The sequence below is a fragment of the Capricornis sumatraensis genome, chromosome 16 (genome assembly GCF_032405125.1).
Source record: "Capricornis sumatraensis isolate serow.1 chromosome 16, serow.2, whole genome shotgun sequence".
Lineage (NCBI taxonomy): Eukaryota > Metazoa > Chordata > Mammalia > Artiodactyla > Bovidae > Capricornis > Capricornis sumatraensis.
Window position 1 is genome coordinate 40,570,082 of NC_091084.1, and position 14,356 is coordinate 40,584,437.

At 42.1% G+C, this 14,356-nt stretch overlaps 1 protein-coding gene across 1 annotated transcript in view; it reads right to left on the minus strand.

Moving 5' to 3' along the window:
• The window catches only part of SPON1 (spondin 1), a 310,921-nt gene that overhangs the window by 206,335 nt on the left and 90,230 nt on the right, over positions 1-14,356 (minus strand). The window contains exon 3 of the mRNA XM_068988301.1: positions 13,626-13,759. Within this exon, the coding sequence (XP_068844402.1) occupies positions 13,626-13,759 (134 nt within the window). The remainder of the gene's footprint in view (positions 1-13,625; positions 13,760-14,356) is intronic.

Below are 14,356 nucleotides of genomic sequence, written 5' to 3' on the forward strand. Positions count from 1 at the left end.
CACCTGTTGGGTGGTAGTCTTGGAGTATCTAGGCTTTCCTGAACCAAACACATACGGCATTTTAACCATAGCTTTGGTCTCTAACTGTTCTCCCAAGAACCAACACTTCCATGGGTCTGGGGTTTCCCACCCCATTTTCTGTTGATTCTTTGCTTCCACCCCTAGTTGGCATTGCTGAGGTCCTTCCTAGTCAGCCTCAAGGGAGACTCACTCTGTTTTATGACAAAAGAGCCCATGGTTCTTCTCAATACCTAATGCCAAAAAAACTGTAGGGGTAAGCTGCACTTCAGCCACATCAGGTCCTTCTAACCCTGCCACCTGCCTCTGAATCATACACAGAATCATCACATGTGGGTTTTGTGGTATTTCCTTCCAAAATAAAAAGAGCTGGTGAAGCTGAACCATTTTCTAAATGACATTTAGTTTCTTCACTTTGGAAACAGTATCCGAACCCACGACCGCCCCCTCCCCCCGCATCTGCCCCTGGTTTATAGGAGGGACTCTTCCCTTCCAGGCCAACTGAGGCGGAAGGCAGGGGTGTGGGGGTCAGTGTAGCTTGATGGTGATTAGTTAACAATAAGGACTTGGGAGTTGGTGGAAGTGGGTTAAAAACCCAGCCCCATCACTTAACTGCTTTATTGCCCTGAATACAAACTCTCTAAACCTTAGTTTTCTCATCAAGAAAATGGGAATAGTATTATGAAGACCCCACAGGGCTTTTATGAAGATTAAGTAAGATGAGGCATGCAATGCACCTAGCATAGTTCTTGGCATAAATGTAAGCTGCTATTATTCACACTAACTGATGCATTGAGCATCGCTATACGCCTCTTCACATCCTCTCATCCCAACTCTGACTCCATCCACTGTTGCAGTGAGCAGCTCTGTCCATGTCATTGGATGGCACACACCTTGTCTGTGTGGCCTACCTCTTGCTTCCTGTCCCAGAGCTTCTCTGATGCTGCAGTGCATGTTCAGAATCTGATGAATATTCACCTAAGTGCAGTCCAGATTTGCAGGGCATTAATGCTTGTGGGGCTACCCTTGATGAGCAGAGGATAATGACTTTCCCCTTCATTCCAGGGCACACAGTTCTGAGATACATGTCATAAGGCTTTCCAAAAAGTCCTAGAGGATCAAGTATCATCTAGGACAGGTTAACAACATTTGATCAAGTAAATCCAACCCTCTGCCCCTTCTCTTCCCCAGAATCACTTCCCAAATAAACTGCCTGAACACAAGACTTTGTCCCAGCTGGGCTTTTAGGAGAGCCCAGGCCAAGAATCAGCAGTTATTGCTCGCATTTCTACCACTGGGTATACATTAGAGCAGGGGTCAGTATGCTGTTTTCTAGAAGGCTCCATTTAAAAATTATTTTAGCCTTTGTAGGCTATAAGGTCTCTATTGTAACTTCTTGATATAGCTGCTGTAGGATGAAAGCGGCCCTAAACAATACATAAATGAATGAACCTGGTTGTGCTCCAATAAGACTTCCTTTATAAAAACAGGCAGTGGGCCAGATATGGCCCACAGACTGTGGTTTGCCAACTCCTGTGTTAGGGCCACGAAGATGAGTACAATTGACCCCCTCCTCTGTGAAGCTCACAGCCTTGGGTGAGAGGAGGAACACCTAGAAACGGACTGCAAACGTGTCTGGAAATGTCACTAAGCGCCTTGGACCCCATGCTAAGGAATTTTGGCTTTATACTTTGGTGATGGGAACACTGAAGATGTTCTTAGATCTTATAGCAGCTGCATCTGGGAACAGGTTATTTCACTGGCAAGCAATGAAGTGCTTGTTTTTAACATTTCTGAGAAACCCTGTCCTGCCAGAGGGCTGCCTCCTCTGCTCCTCCAGCACCCTAAGTGAGACTTCCATGAGCAAACTTCCCATCAGATAGCTAAGTTCCCTTATCTCATACCCTTGAGACCAGACATGTCTCAGAATCCAGAATATTTTTGGATTTCGGAAAGATAATATTTTTCATATATTTCATAACATCCTCATCAGGGTCTGGGGCAGCAGCAAATACATTAACATTTACACTGAAAAGCTATAAGTAACTTGAAGTCAGCTCAAGGCAGGCTTGAGCCCTAAAAGAGGAAAATATCTTCCTATTTTAGAACTTTTTGGATTTCAGAAATCCAGATGAAGGACTATGGACTTGATATGTGTTTCACCTCTGACTGTGACACCCTCAGAGATAGCCTCTGTGTCCTCATTGACTGCATGCAGGAGGTGCTCAATAAATGTTAGAGAGTGAGCAGACAAGAATGGCAGGAGAACAGTGTTCATGGAGTGTTCATGAAGAGGCTGGTCAGGGACTCTGGTAAGGGACAGAGGGAGACTTTAGTGCTCTGATCAGGATTCTGGACTCGATCTGGAAGGTGATGGAGGGCTCCCTTCAAGTTTGATATGTAAGTGGTGTTGCTCAGCTGTGTGAATGAGGACAGCAATTCTTATGCCAGTGTGAGGAAGATCACAGGGAGGAGCTAGGTAACAGTACAAGGTTCCTGCAACAGTGAGACAAGAAGTGTCTGCGAATAAGGCAGTCAATGTAAAGCTAGTGAGGGAAAGAAGAGACAGACTTCACAGATGATGACGATGTTGGAGAGGAAGCTGCAGTTGAACTTGGCCCATCTGAGATGGTAGAGTGCGTACTCAGATTGCAGATGCTTCTGTTTGAATTTCAGCTCTGTCACTTACCCTGTGACCTTGAGCAAGTTACTTAACCTCTTGGTACCTTGGTGTCCTCCTTAGTATCCAGTTCATGGGGTTGCTCTGAGGATTAAATAAGTATTTGTAATGTACCCAGAGCAGGGCTTGGTGCTGGGCTGTTATTACTGCCTACCACCAATCATTGTTTTATGAAGTTGAGCTCCCCAAATGGTTTACCAAGTGACTGTCTCCTTCAGAGTAAGGCAACCCACATCTCAGGCTTTCCCAGGAGGTGACAAGTGAGTGTCATAAATCTAGTAATAAAGCTATGGAAAGAGAGGATCACTTCAAAGGGACAAAACTTTTATCAGACTTAAGGGCATAGGACTTCCCTCCGATGGGGTCTGTAAGCATCTATTCTATTCAGAGGCTTCTTCTTTCAGTCAGTCACTACTATGATATAAAAATCTGCAGCACTGTAGCATGCCAGGGAAACTAAGTGCTGGGTCATTCACTTGCAGGGAGAAAGCTAGTAAGAAGACTGCCTGGAAAGCCTGTAATTTAGAAATGTTCAAATCTTTGCATCCAAATAGAAAAGAAACAGTGTCAGGTTTGTGCCAAAAGGAAATTCATAATCGCTCGGTGCTTCCCTTCCCAGCCCTCCTGGGCAATGGAACATAATCAGCAAAGTGGGCTTCAGAACTGTCATCTACAGAAACTGAGCTGCCTTCTCCCAGGAACATTACCCAAACAGAGTAACACAAACACCCATTTTTCCAAGTGAGGGCTCTGCAACAAAGTTAGCATCTCCTCTTTCATATTTCCTGAATTTTGCAGCCAGATTTAAGCATCCTTACTAACATTTTTAGTGAACTTTCCTCCCAGCATGTCAGTCCAGAGTTTAATACTCACTAAGCGCAGGCGGCTGCCAGAGCCGGCTCACTAAGCGCGGTGGAGAGGAGCTACCCCACGTCGGAGGACAGGGGCAGCGGCCGGAAGGAGCTATCTTGCCTCCGAGGTCAGGGGCGGCCGGGAGGAGACAACCCGCGTCCGAGGTCAGGAGTGGCTGGGAGAAGCCACCTCGCGCCCGAGGCCAGGGGCGTTGACCCTGAAGAGCCACCCCGAGCCCAAGGCCAGGGGTGGCAGCTGAGAGGAGCCACCTACGCCCGAAGCCAGGGCCTGCGGCTGGGAGGAGCATCCCGAGGAGCAGTGGCTGCACAGGCACAGGAGGGCCTAGAGGAGCTATCCCACGTTGAAGGTCAGGAACGGCGGCGGTAAGGAGATACCCCTCGTCCAAGGTAAGGAGCAGTGGCTGTGCTTTGCTGGAGCAGCCGTGAAGAGATACCCCATGCCCAAGGTAAGAGAAACCCAAGTAAGATGGTAGGTGTTGCAAGAGGGCATCAGAGGGCAGACACACTGAAACCATAGTCACAGAAAACTAGTCAATCTAATCACATGGACCACAGCCTTGTCTAACTCACTGAAACCAAGCCATGCCCTGTGGGGGGCCCCAAGATGGGCAGGTCACGGTGGAGAGGTCTGACAGAATGTGGTCCACTGGAGAAGGGAATGGCAAGCCACTTCAGTATTCTTGCCTTGAGAACCCCATGAACAGTATGAAAAGGCAAAATGATAGGATACCAAAAGGGGAACTCCCCAGGTCATTAGGTGCTCACTATGCTACTGGAAATCAGTGGAGAAATAACTCCAGAAAGAATGAAGGGATGGAGCCAAAGCAAAACAATACCCAGCTGTGGATGTGACTGGTGATAGAAGCAAGGTCCGATGCTGTAAAGAGCAATATTGCATAGGAACCTGGAATGTCAGGTCCATGAATCAAGGCAAATTGGAAGTGGTCAAACAAGAGATGGCAAGGGTGAACGCTGACATTCTAGGAATCAGCGAACTAAAATGGACAGGAATGGGTGAATTTAACTCAGATGACCATCATATCTACTACTGCGGGCAGGAATCCCTCAGAAGAAATGGAGTAGCCATCATGGTCAACAAAAGAGTCCGAAATGCAGTACTTGGATGCAATCTCAAAAACGACAGAATGATCTCTGTTTGTCTCCAAGGCAAACCATTCAACATCACAGTTATCCAAGTCTATGCCCCAACCAGTAACGCTGAAGAAACTGAAGTTGAACGGTTTTATGAAGACCTACAAGACCTTTTAGAACTAACACTCGAAAAAGATATTCTTTTCATTATAGGGGACTGGAATGCAAAAGTAAGAAGTCAAGAAACACCTGGAGTAGCAGGCAAATTTGGCCTTGGAATGCGGAATGAAGCAGGGCAAAGACTAGTAGAGTTTTGCCAAGAAAATGCACTGGTCATAGCAAACACCCTCTTCCAACAACACAAGAGAAGACTCTGCACACGGACATCACCAGATGGTCAACACCGAAATCAAATTGATTATATTCTATGCAGGCAAAAATGGAGAAGCTCTATAGAGTCAACAAAAACAAGACCAGGAGCTGACTGTGGCTCAGATCATGAACTCCTTATTGCCAAATTCAGACTTAAATTGAAGAAAGTAGGGAAAACCGCTAGACTATTCAGGTATGACCTAAATAAAATCCCTTATGATTATACAGTGGAAGTGAGAAGTAGGTTTAAGGGCCTAGATCTGATAGATAGAGTGCCTGATGAACTATAGAATGAGGTTTGTGACATTGTACAGGAGACAGGGATCAAGACCATCCCCATGGAAAAGAAATGCAAAATACCAAAATGGCTGTCTGGGGAGGCCTTACAAATAGCTGTGAAAAGAAGAGAGGCGAAAAGCAAAGGAGAAAAGGAAATATATAAGCATCTGAATGCAGAGTTCCAAAGAATAGCTAGAAGAGATAAGAAAGCCTTCTTCAGCGATCAATGCAAAGAAGTAGAGGAAAAGAACAGAATGGCAAAGACTAGAGATCTCTTCAAGAAAATTAGAGATACCAAGGGAACATTTCATGCAAAGATGGGCTTGATAAAGGACAGAAATGGTATGGACCTAACAGAAGCAGAAGATATTAAGAAGAGGTGGCAAGAATACACAGAAGAACTGTACAAAATAGATCTTCATGACACAGATAATCATGATGATGTGATCATTAATCTAGAGCCAGACATCTTGGAAAGTGAAGTCAAGTGGCCCTTAGAAAGCATCACTATGAACAAAGCTAGTGGAGGTGATGGAATTCCAGTTGAGTTGTTTCAAATCCTGAAAGATGATGCTGTGAAAGTGCTTCACTCAATATGCCAGCAAATTTGGAAAACTCAGCAGTGGCCACAGGACTGGAAAAGGTCAATTTTCATTCCAATTCCAAAGAAAGGAAATGCAAAAGAATGCTCAAACTACCACACAATTGCACTCACCTCACATGCTAGTAAAGTAATGCTCAAAATTCTCCAAGCCAGGCCTCAGCAATATGTGAACCGTGAAATCCCTGATGTTCAAGCTGGTTTTAGAAAAGGCAGACGAACCAGAGATCAAATTGCCAACATCCGCTGGATCATGGAAAAAGCAAGAGAGTTCCAGAAAAACATCTATTTCTGCTTTATTGACTATGCCAAAGCCTTTGACTGTGTGGATCACAATAAACTGTGGAAACTTCTGAAAGAGATGGGAATACCAGAGCACCTAACCTGCCTCTTGAGAAATCTGCATGCAGGTCAGGAAGCAACAGTTAGAACTGGACATGGAACAACAGACTGGTTCCAAATAGGAAAAGGAGTATGTCAAGGCTGTATATTATCACCCTGCTTATTTAACTTCTATGCAGAGTACATCATGAGAAACGCTGGACTGGAAGAAACACAAGCTGGAATCAAGATTGCCGGGAGAAATATCAATAACCTCAGATATGCAGATGACACCACCCTTATGGCAGAAAGTGAAGAGGAGCTAAAAAGCCTCTTGATGAAAGTGAAAGAGGAGAGTGAAAAAGTTGGCTTAAAACTCAACATTCAGAAAACGAAGATCATGGCATCTGATCCCATCACTTCATGGGAAATAGATGGGGAAACAGTGTCAGACTTTATTTTTTGGGGCTCCAAAATGACTGCAGATGGTGATTGCAGCCATGAAATTAAAAGATGCTTACTCCTTGGAAGAAAAGCTATGACCAACCTAGATAGTATATTCAAAAGCAGAGACATTACTTTGCTGACTAAGGTCCAGCTAGTCAAGGCTATGGTTTTTCCAGTGGTCATGTATGGATGTGAGAGTTGGACTGTGAAGAAGGCTGAGCACCGAAGAATTGATGCGTTTGAACTGCGGTGTTGGAGAAGACTCTTGAGAGTCCCTTGGACTGCAAGGAGATCCAACCAGTCCATTCTGAAGGAGATCAACCCTGGGATTTCTTTGGAAGGAATGATGCTAAAGCTGAAACTCCAGTACTTTGGACACCTCATGCGAAGAGTTGACTCATTGGAAAAGACTCTGATGCTGGGGGGGATTGGGAGCAGGAGGAGAAGGGGATGACTGAGGATGAGATGGCTGGATGGCATCACGGACTCGATGGACATGAGTCTGAGTGAACTCCGGGAGTTGGTGATGGACAGGGAGGCCTGGTGTGCTGCGATTCATGGGGTCGCAAAGAGTCGGACATGACTGAGCGACTGAACTGAACGGCTCCCTTATTCCTCTTGAATCAAGATCAACCTCTTCATCTTGATACTGAAGAACTTCTATGATTTAGCAATGGATCTTGGCACCCAAAGACCTTCTAATTTCACCAAGTCTGTCTGTTTACTGTCACCCAGAACTACCATATTTACTCTCACCTCCAACTTCTCACAGCAGGTTTCTCCCTGTCCACCGCCTTCACTTGGAATGACCTCTTCCCTTCTGTCCATTTATCCAAACACTACTACTTTCTTCAACGTATCGGCTAACCTTTCTAAGGACTTCTGGTGCTCCCATTAATATTCTTCATGCATCTACTTTCTGACTAACCATGTTTAATTTGTCCCCAGTTCATGTCTGTCTTAGATTCACTAACTTTTGCATGCATATTTTTATTTATACCACAGCTAGATTTCAGCTAAGTGTCTTGAAAGTCAGGAGCCTTGTTTATACTCTGAGACTTTCTCAGCGCTGGTCAACTCAGGGTACATAGCATATGTACGTTGGATACTGATTCCCAACACCACCTTCCACATGAAAAAGAAGGAAACTTTCTCAGCTAGACAACTTGGGTGTTTCTCAACTTGAGTCAAGGCATCAGTTTGAAACCTGTACTTCCTATTATACTAAAAGGGAACTATAATAGTATTCCCATTAAAATCAGGAATAAGCATGAATGCCACTATTTAATATTGTACTAGAGGTGACAGATAATCAACTAAAACATGAAAAAGCAACAAAGGTATATTTATTATTTCCCAAAAGAATGAAAAAAGAAGCCATTAGAACTATCAAGAGAGTTAAGCACTGCCTAAACTCAGACTCAAGGTACAAGAATCAATAGCTTTCCTAAACATAAGCAATCAATGATTAGAAAGTTTAATAGGAAAAAAGAGCCCATTTGCAAAAGCAATAAAACTATAAAATATCTATGCCTGGGGGGAGGAAGCCTCACAAGAATGGGCAATCTAAATGAAGAAAAATTACATTACTTTCCTGAAGGACATAAAAGACCTGAATAGGAGATATTCCGTATTTCTAACTGGGAAAACATTGTAAGGATGCTATATATGGAAACATATTGTAGGGTTTGCAATACCATTCAAAATCCCAATATAAGTTTGTATTAAACACAATAAACTCATTTTACAATTTGTCTGGAATTATGAATCTGCTTGAATAGCCATAAACATTTTGAACCTGAAGATTAATGAGCAATGACTTGCTATCAAAACATCAAATAAAATTGTGCTATGAAATGGTATGGGTTTTGTGCAGGGATAAAAAGATCAACAGAACAGAACGGATCTGTATAAAAATTTCATATTTGATAAAGTAGCACTTCAAACACAAGGAAAGGACAAACTATTTGACAAACGAATGTGCAACAATGACCAAGCCATTCTGAGAAAAGCAAGCAGACTTGGATTTCTCATCTGTGCTGGCCAGCTCTGGTCTGCCCCTCCAGCCACCGTCTGCATCCTTCCACACCCTGATCTTCCCTGGAGAGGAGAATCTGCGTGGACTCTAGCAATGGGCTCTGTTGTCCTCATAGTTGAAGCCAAGGTCAAAAGGGAAAACTGATAGGGAATCAAGGTTGGGGGTCCCTGTGGGGTCACCTCAGGCTAGTAGCTTCCCTTATCCAAAGGTTTCAGCTCCTGGGAGGTGGTGGTCTTTTCTGTTTATCCTCTGTGTCCTCCCCTTATCCCTTTAGGCCTGGGTGCTAAAGGCTCTTCGCACTTCTTTTTGGCCACATCATTGTCTTCCCAGGTGGCTCAGATGGTAAAGAATCTGCCTGCAACACAGGAGACCCGGGTTTGATCCCTGAGTCAGGAGATTCCCTGGAGAAGGGAATGGCAACCCACTCCAGTATTCTTGCCTGGAGAATTCCATGGACAGAGGAGCTTGGCAGGCTACAGTCCACAGGGTCAGAAAGATTTGGACATGACTGAGCAATTAACACTTTCATCATAAATGGACCCCTGATTCAACTGACCTTTTGGCAATTCTGCTGAGTGTGCCATTTACCTTCTGTTGAGGCCTACTGATACCATATTATTCACAAAAATAAATTCCAAGAAGATTAAAGACCTAAATTTATTTTTAAACCTATAAAAATATTAATAATATGGGGATATATTTATAACCTTGGCTGTGTAGGAAGATTATTTTTAGACAGGATACAAATCAAGATTCATAAGTGAAAGAATAGATATATTTGATTAAAATCAAAATTTCAAATTTCTGGATGATGAAAGCACAGTTAATTATGATGATGAAAGCAAAGAAAGGTAGAAATATTTGAAATTTATAACAAATTGTTATCTGTACTGTATAAGGATCAATTTTAAACATTTTTTATAAAATTATATATTTATAGACATTTATATATAACATTTATATACATTTTATATAAAATATGTAATATAAAATATATTTTATACATGATATACAAATACATTTATATAGAAATATACAGAAATATATGTGCTGTGTGCTTAGTTGCTCAGTCATGTCTGACTCTTTGCAAATCCATGTACTTCAGCCTGCCAAGCTCCTCTGTCCTTGGGGATTCTCCAGGCAAGAATATTGGAGTCAGTTAGCATGCCCTCCTCCAGGGGATCTTCCCAACCCAGGGATCAAACCCAGTTCTCTCGCATTTCAGGTGATTCTTCACCGACTGAGCAACCAGATTTATATATAAACATCAATTAAAAAAAAACTATCAGAAAAGTGGACAAGGATGTGAATGGCCATTTGCAGAAAAGAGAAATGGAATAAACATTTGAAAAGATTCTAATATTACTAGTAATTGGGAAAATAAAAATTACCAGAAAATGTCACTTTTAACTATCAGATTAGCAGAACTTTAAAGAATGATAAACATCAAGAGTTGTTAAGCAAGTAAGGAAACAAATTCTCTTGTTCACAGTCAGGGAGAGTGTTTAAGTTGGCAAGCTTTTTAGAAGAAAATCTGGCAGTGTCTATTAAAATTATAAATGTGTATCCTTTATGATCCTACTTCTTGGCAGCTACCATGGACAAAAACTTGCATATTTGCTCAAGCAGGCATATATAAGGATGTTTATTATAGCATTATTTGTAATTGTAAAAGACTGGAAACAATCTAAATGTCCATCAACTATGGAATAATTAACACATTTTCACAGTAGATTATATGCAACAGTTTAAAAAGAGAGATAAACCCATATGTTCTGTCCTGGAAATATCTCTAATACATTTTATTTAGTTAAAATCCATTCAATTTCAGGACATCATGCAGACCATGATAACCATTTATATAAAGGGTACTTATATGTTTATTTATATATTAATACATATAAATGCACACATTAAAGTCTAACAAATACACACCAAATTGATATCTATTGCTACTTTTGGGTAGAAGACTGTGGGATTTATCGGGAGAAATGTCAGGGATTTTTCACTTTTTCTGTATTCTCTGTTTTTCCATATTTCACTATTTTCTATACCATGTGACATTTTTCAATGTGAATGTATTTACATTTCACCTATAAAATCATTATTTCTTTAGTGAGTGGTTGTAGGTTATATTTAATTCCTTCAGAAAAAGATGAAAGGAAGAACACAGGACTTTAGCATTAAATGGACATGCACCTTCAAGAAACTGCCTAATTCACTGGGACTTGTGACCTCCTGCATGAAAAGGGGAAGTCTGTTGTGAAGATTAAGTTAGACAAAAACTGCGAGATGTGTAGCTGAGTTCACAGTAGACAGAAAGTATTGGTTGCCCCTTTCTCTCTCCTCCATTGGCCTCTGAGAACCTTGAGGGCCAAGATCTTAATCTCAGTTGCCTGTATAATATTGACACCTGTGCAAACAGAAGTTCAGTTACATTTACTGAAAGAATGAGTGACTGAACAAGCCTCATTTGTTCAGTGTTAATTTATAGACATATGTTCACATATGTTCATTTTTAATGTAAACAAGGAGATGACTCTCTGGCTTCCAACAGGAAAATCAAGTATGTCCGGTTTATGAGAACAATAAATCAAAGAAAACCAGACATCTATGCCAAAGGGATAGAGTTTTAGAGAAAGTGAAAGTGAAAGTTGCTCAGTCATGTCTGACTCTTTGCAATTCCATGGACTACACAGTCCATGCATGGAATTCTCCAGACCATAATACTGGAGTGGGTAGCCTTTCCCTTCTCCAGGGTATCTTCCCAAACCAGGGATCGAACTCAGGTCTCCCACATTGCAGGCAGATTCTTTACCAGCAAAGCTACCAGGGAAGCCCTTTGAGCAAGAAGACTCATCAGATAGATCTAATGTTGGAGAGCCCCAGTCTCTGTGGAGTCGTAGGGCTGCCATGGACAGGAGTGTGGGTATAGGAAAGCCAGGTTGAGAACCCAGTATCCAGCCTAAGAGGCTGAATGAATACACTAATGGACAAAGGCCAGGGTGTGACAAAAGAACTCTGATCCCCAGCCTCTGCAGCAAATGGCCTAGGAAGCCAAACCACAACCTATGCAGCCATGAGTCCAGCATGGTTAGGACTTGGTCAGTGATGCCAGCTCTTGAATTCTTGCCCCCACTGCCTCCTCTGTTTCCAGCTCAGGACAAGTCAGAGAAAGCCAAATATGTTCTCCAAACCAACCACGTCAGATGCTTCTAGTTAGCCTGCTTTCGACTTCCCCACACCAAATATCTCCAGTCAGAAAGTACCTAAATCTTTTTTTTTTTTTTTTTCACTATAAAGCTTTCCCACTCCTCACTTGTCTTTGAGTCTCTGCCAGATTCTAGAGATGGCAGCTGACTTCCCTTGCTATAGAGCAACCTCTGAATAAATAGCTTCTGTTCTCATTTCAGTGGTCTGCATTTATTTCTACAAGGCCTTCTCCCACATTGCAGCTAGATCCTAGATTCATATTATATAGGGAGTTTATAGCTATATATAAATTCTACTGCTAAATTTAAAAAATCACCAATGTAGATTAACGCCAAAAGTCAAATTTCTCAAGGAATGTGAGAAAAGATGCTCAGTTTGCATTAAACTAAAGAAAACAATGATATCCATACAGATGGTAGCAAAGCCAGGCCAAATCCAGGGCTGAGTCTGGACAATGGACAGAGGCTCCAGCTATCTCTGTGGGTTTTTTTTCTTTTCCCTCCATAATCCAGGCACAGTTGGATCAAGAAATTTCAATGACTAGAGAGCCTAGGTAAAATCCCTTCTTATCAGTCTCTTCTCAGGACCAGGCTGGACTTGTAAGTCTTCAGAAATGTTCTCCTGCCAGAGGTTCAAACAAGTGAACCAAATACATACATAATGCCTTGGGGGATCTAAAGAAGTGGAAGATGGTTGGGAAGTTCCCAGCTCCTAACTTCAGAAAAAAGTGTTTCTTAGATGTTGGCGTTGGAGCCTTGCCCATCTACCCATGACTATTGGCCTTCTTAAATCCTAAACTCCCCAGCATCACTCTATAGAGCCTTTAAATATATTTAAAATATGGTATTTAAAATAGGTGATAACTGTATTTCTCAAACTGCTGAATGTTAATAGATGTCTCAGCAAAAAAGGAACTTTGCAGTCAAGTTTAGGAAATGTTGGGTGAAACCAAGTTAAACAGATTTCTTTTTGGCAGGACTTTACAAAACCTTCAATATATTAATATATGTTGTGAATTGGCAAGAAGGGGATATATAACATACAGAATTCTCCAAACTTATTTAACCATAGAAATTGATTTCCTGCCCACCTGTTTACATCACCCTGAACATCATTCTATAACATACAATTTTGGAAACACAGGTTTGAGATAATGCTGCCTTTCAGAGGAAAACCACTGACTGGCTAATACTTCTCATCACCTATTGTGACTCACCTAAAGGAGGATCAAGAGGCCCCAGAGAAGTGGTGCAAGAGGGTATTTTTGATGGGAGAAGGAAGAAGATAGGATTATAAAGCTGAGCCTGGGGCCAATGGAAGTTATATTCAGGTCTCAGTCCACTTAGCACAGTTTAAGGATATAGAGCATTAAATTCAAGATGGAGGAAGCCAAAAATTATCCTCAGCAGGGTTGTAATTTTTCTTAACCAGCTGTTGGATTATTATCTCCAGGAAGATAGTGATCAGAAGATCACTGTATGAGAGGAGCATGGAGATTCAGGTAACTGATACTTTTTATAGCACTTCAGGAAAGATGGCCCATAATCCTGTTTTATAGTCAAGATAATGGAGGGCAGAGAGATGATACAACTTGTCTGAGGCCCCAGGAAAGCCACTTTTCCTTTTGCAGCCACACCATGAGCCACAAAGGGAAGGGGAATGAAGAGTTCCGAAGATTTCGTGTTCACTTACTTTAGAATTACGCAGCCAGTTCCTGCAGGTGGCGCTATCCAGAACACCTGGATCCGCGTCCGCCTCCGTGGGGTGCTTTCTGTGACGGCAACGGGGCAATTGCTCATAAACTGTGTTTCTTCTTCATCTATGATCTGTGGAGAACCAGTGGAAAATAGACACGTTAAACGGCAATGTCACTTTGGGAAGTTGTCGTGTTGACAATTCCTTAATTTTAGTTTTAAATCTGTCGTTTTCTGTTAGCAGTTCTATATCCCCAGGACACCAGAATACTGCCCGGCACAGAGTCCCACTCAATGTTTGTTCACTTAACATAAAGCAAGAATATAGCTCAGGTTCTCTTCTCTCTGGGACCAGGATCTTATGTCAGCACTTTGAGGGACAGGCCACTAGGTGATGATCTTGCTCATTGATTACAATAACCTAAGGTGGAGGATGGGGAAGAGAATCCGAAGCAAACACTATATACCTAGACTTCATGATTCAATCTTATAACTTGAAATTAAAATGTTAAAAGAAACTCCCCCATCTTGAAGGAAGTATCCCAAAGTACATAGAGTCACCCAGTTTTACGCACCTCTGCAGCATCTCCTATCTTTATTTGTGCCTTTTGTTGGTGTTCTCTCAAGTTAGCCTTCAAGGTTTTCCACGACATTGCAGAAAAGTTGGTAGTCATCCCCATCCCTCAAAGCTGTTTTCACCATTTCTCCTGCTTGCTTCTGGGTCTGCTG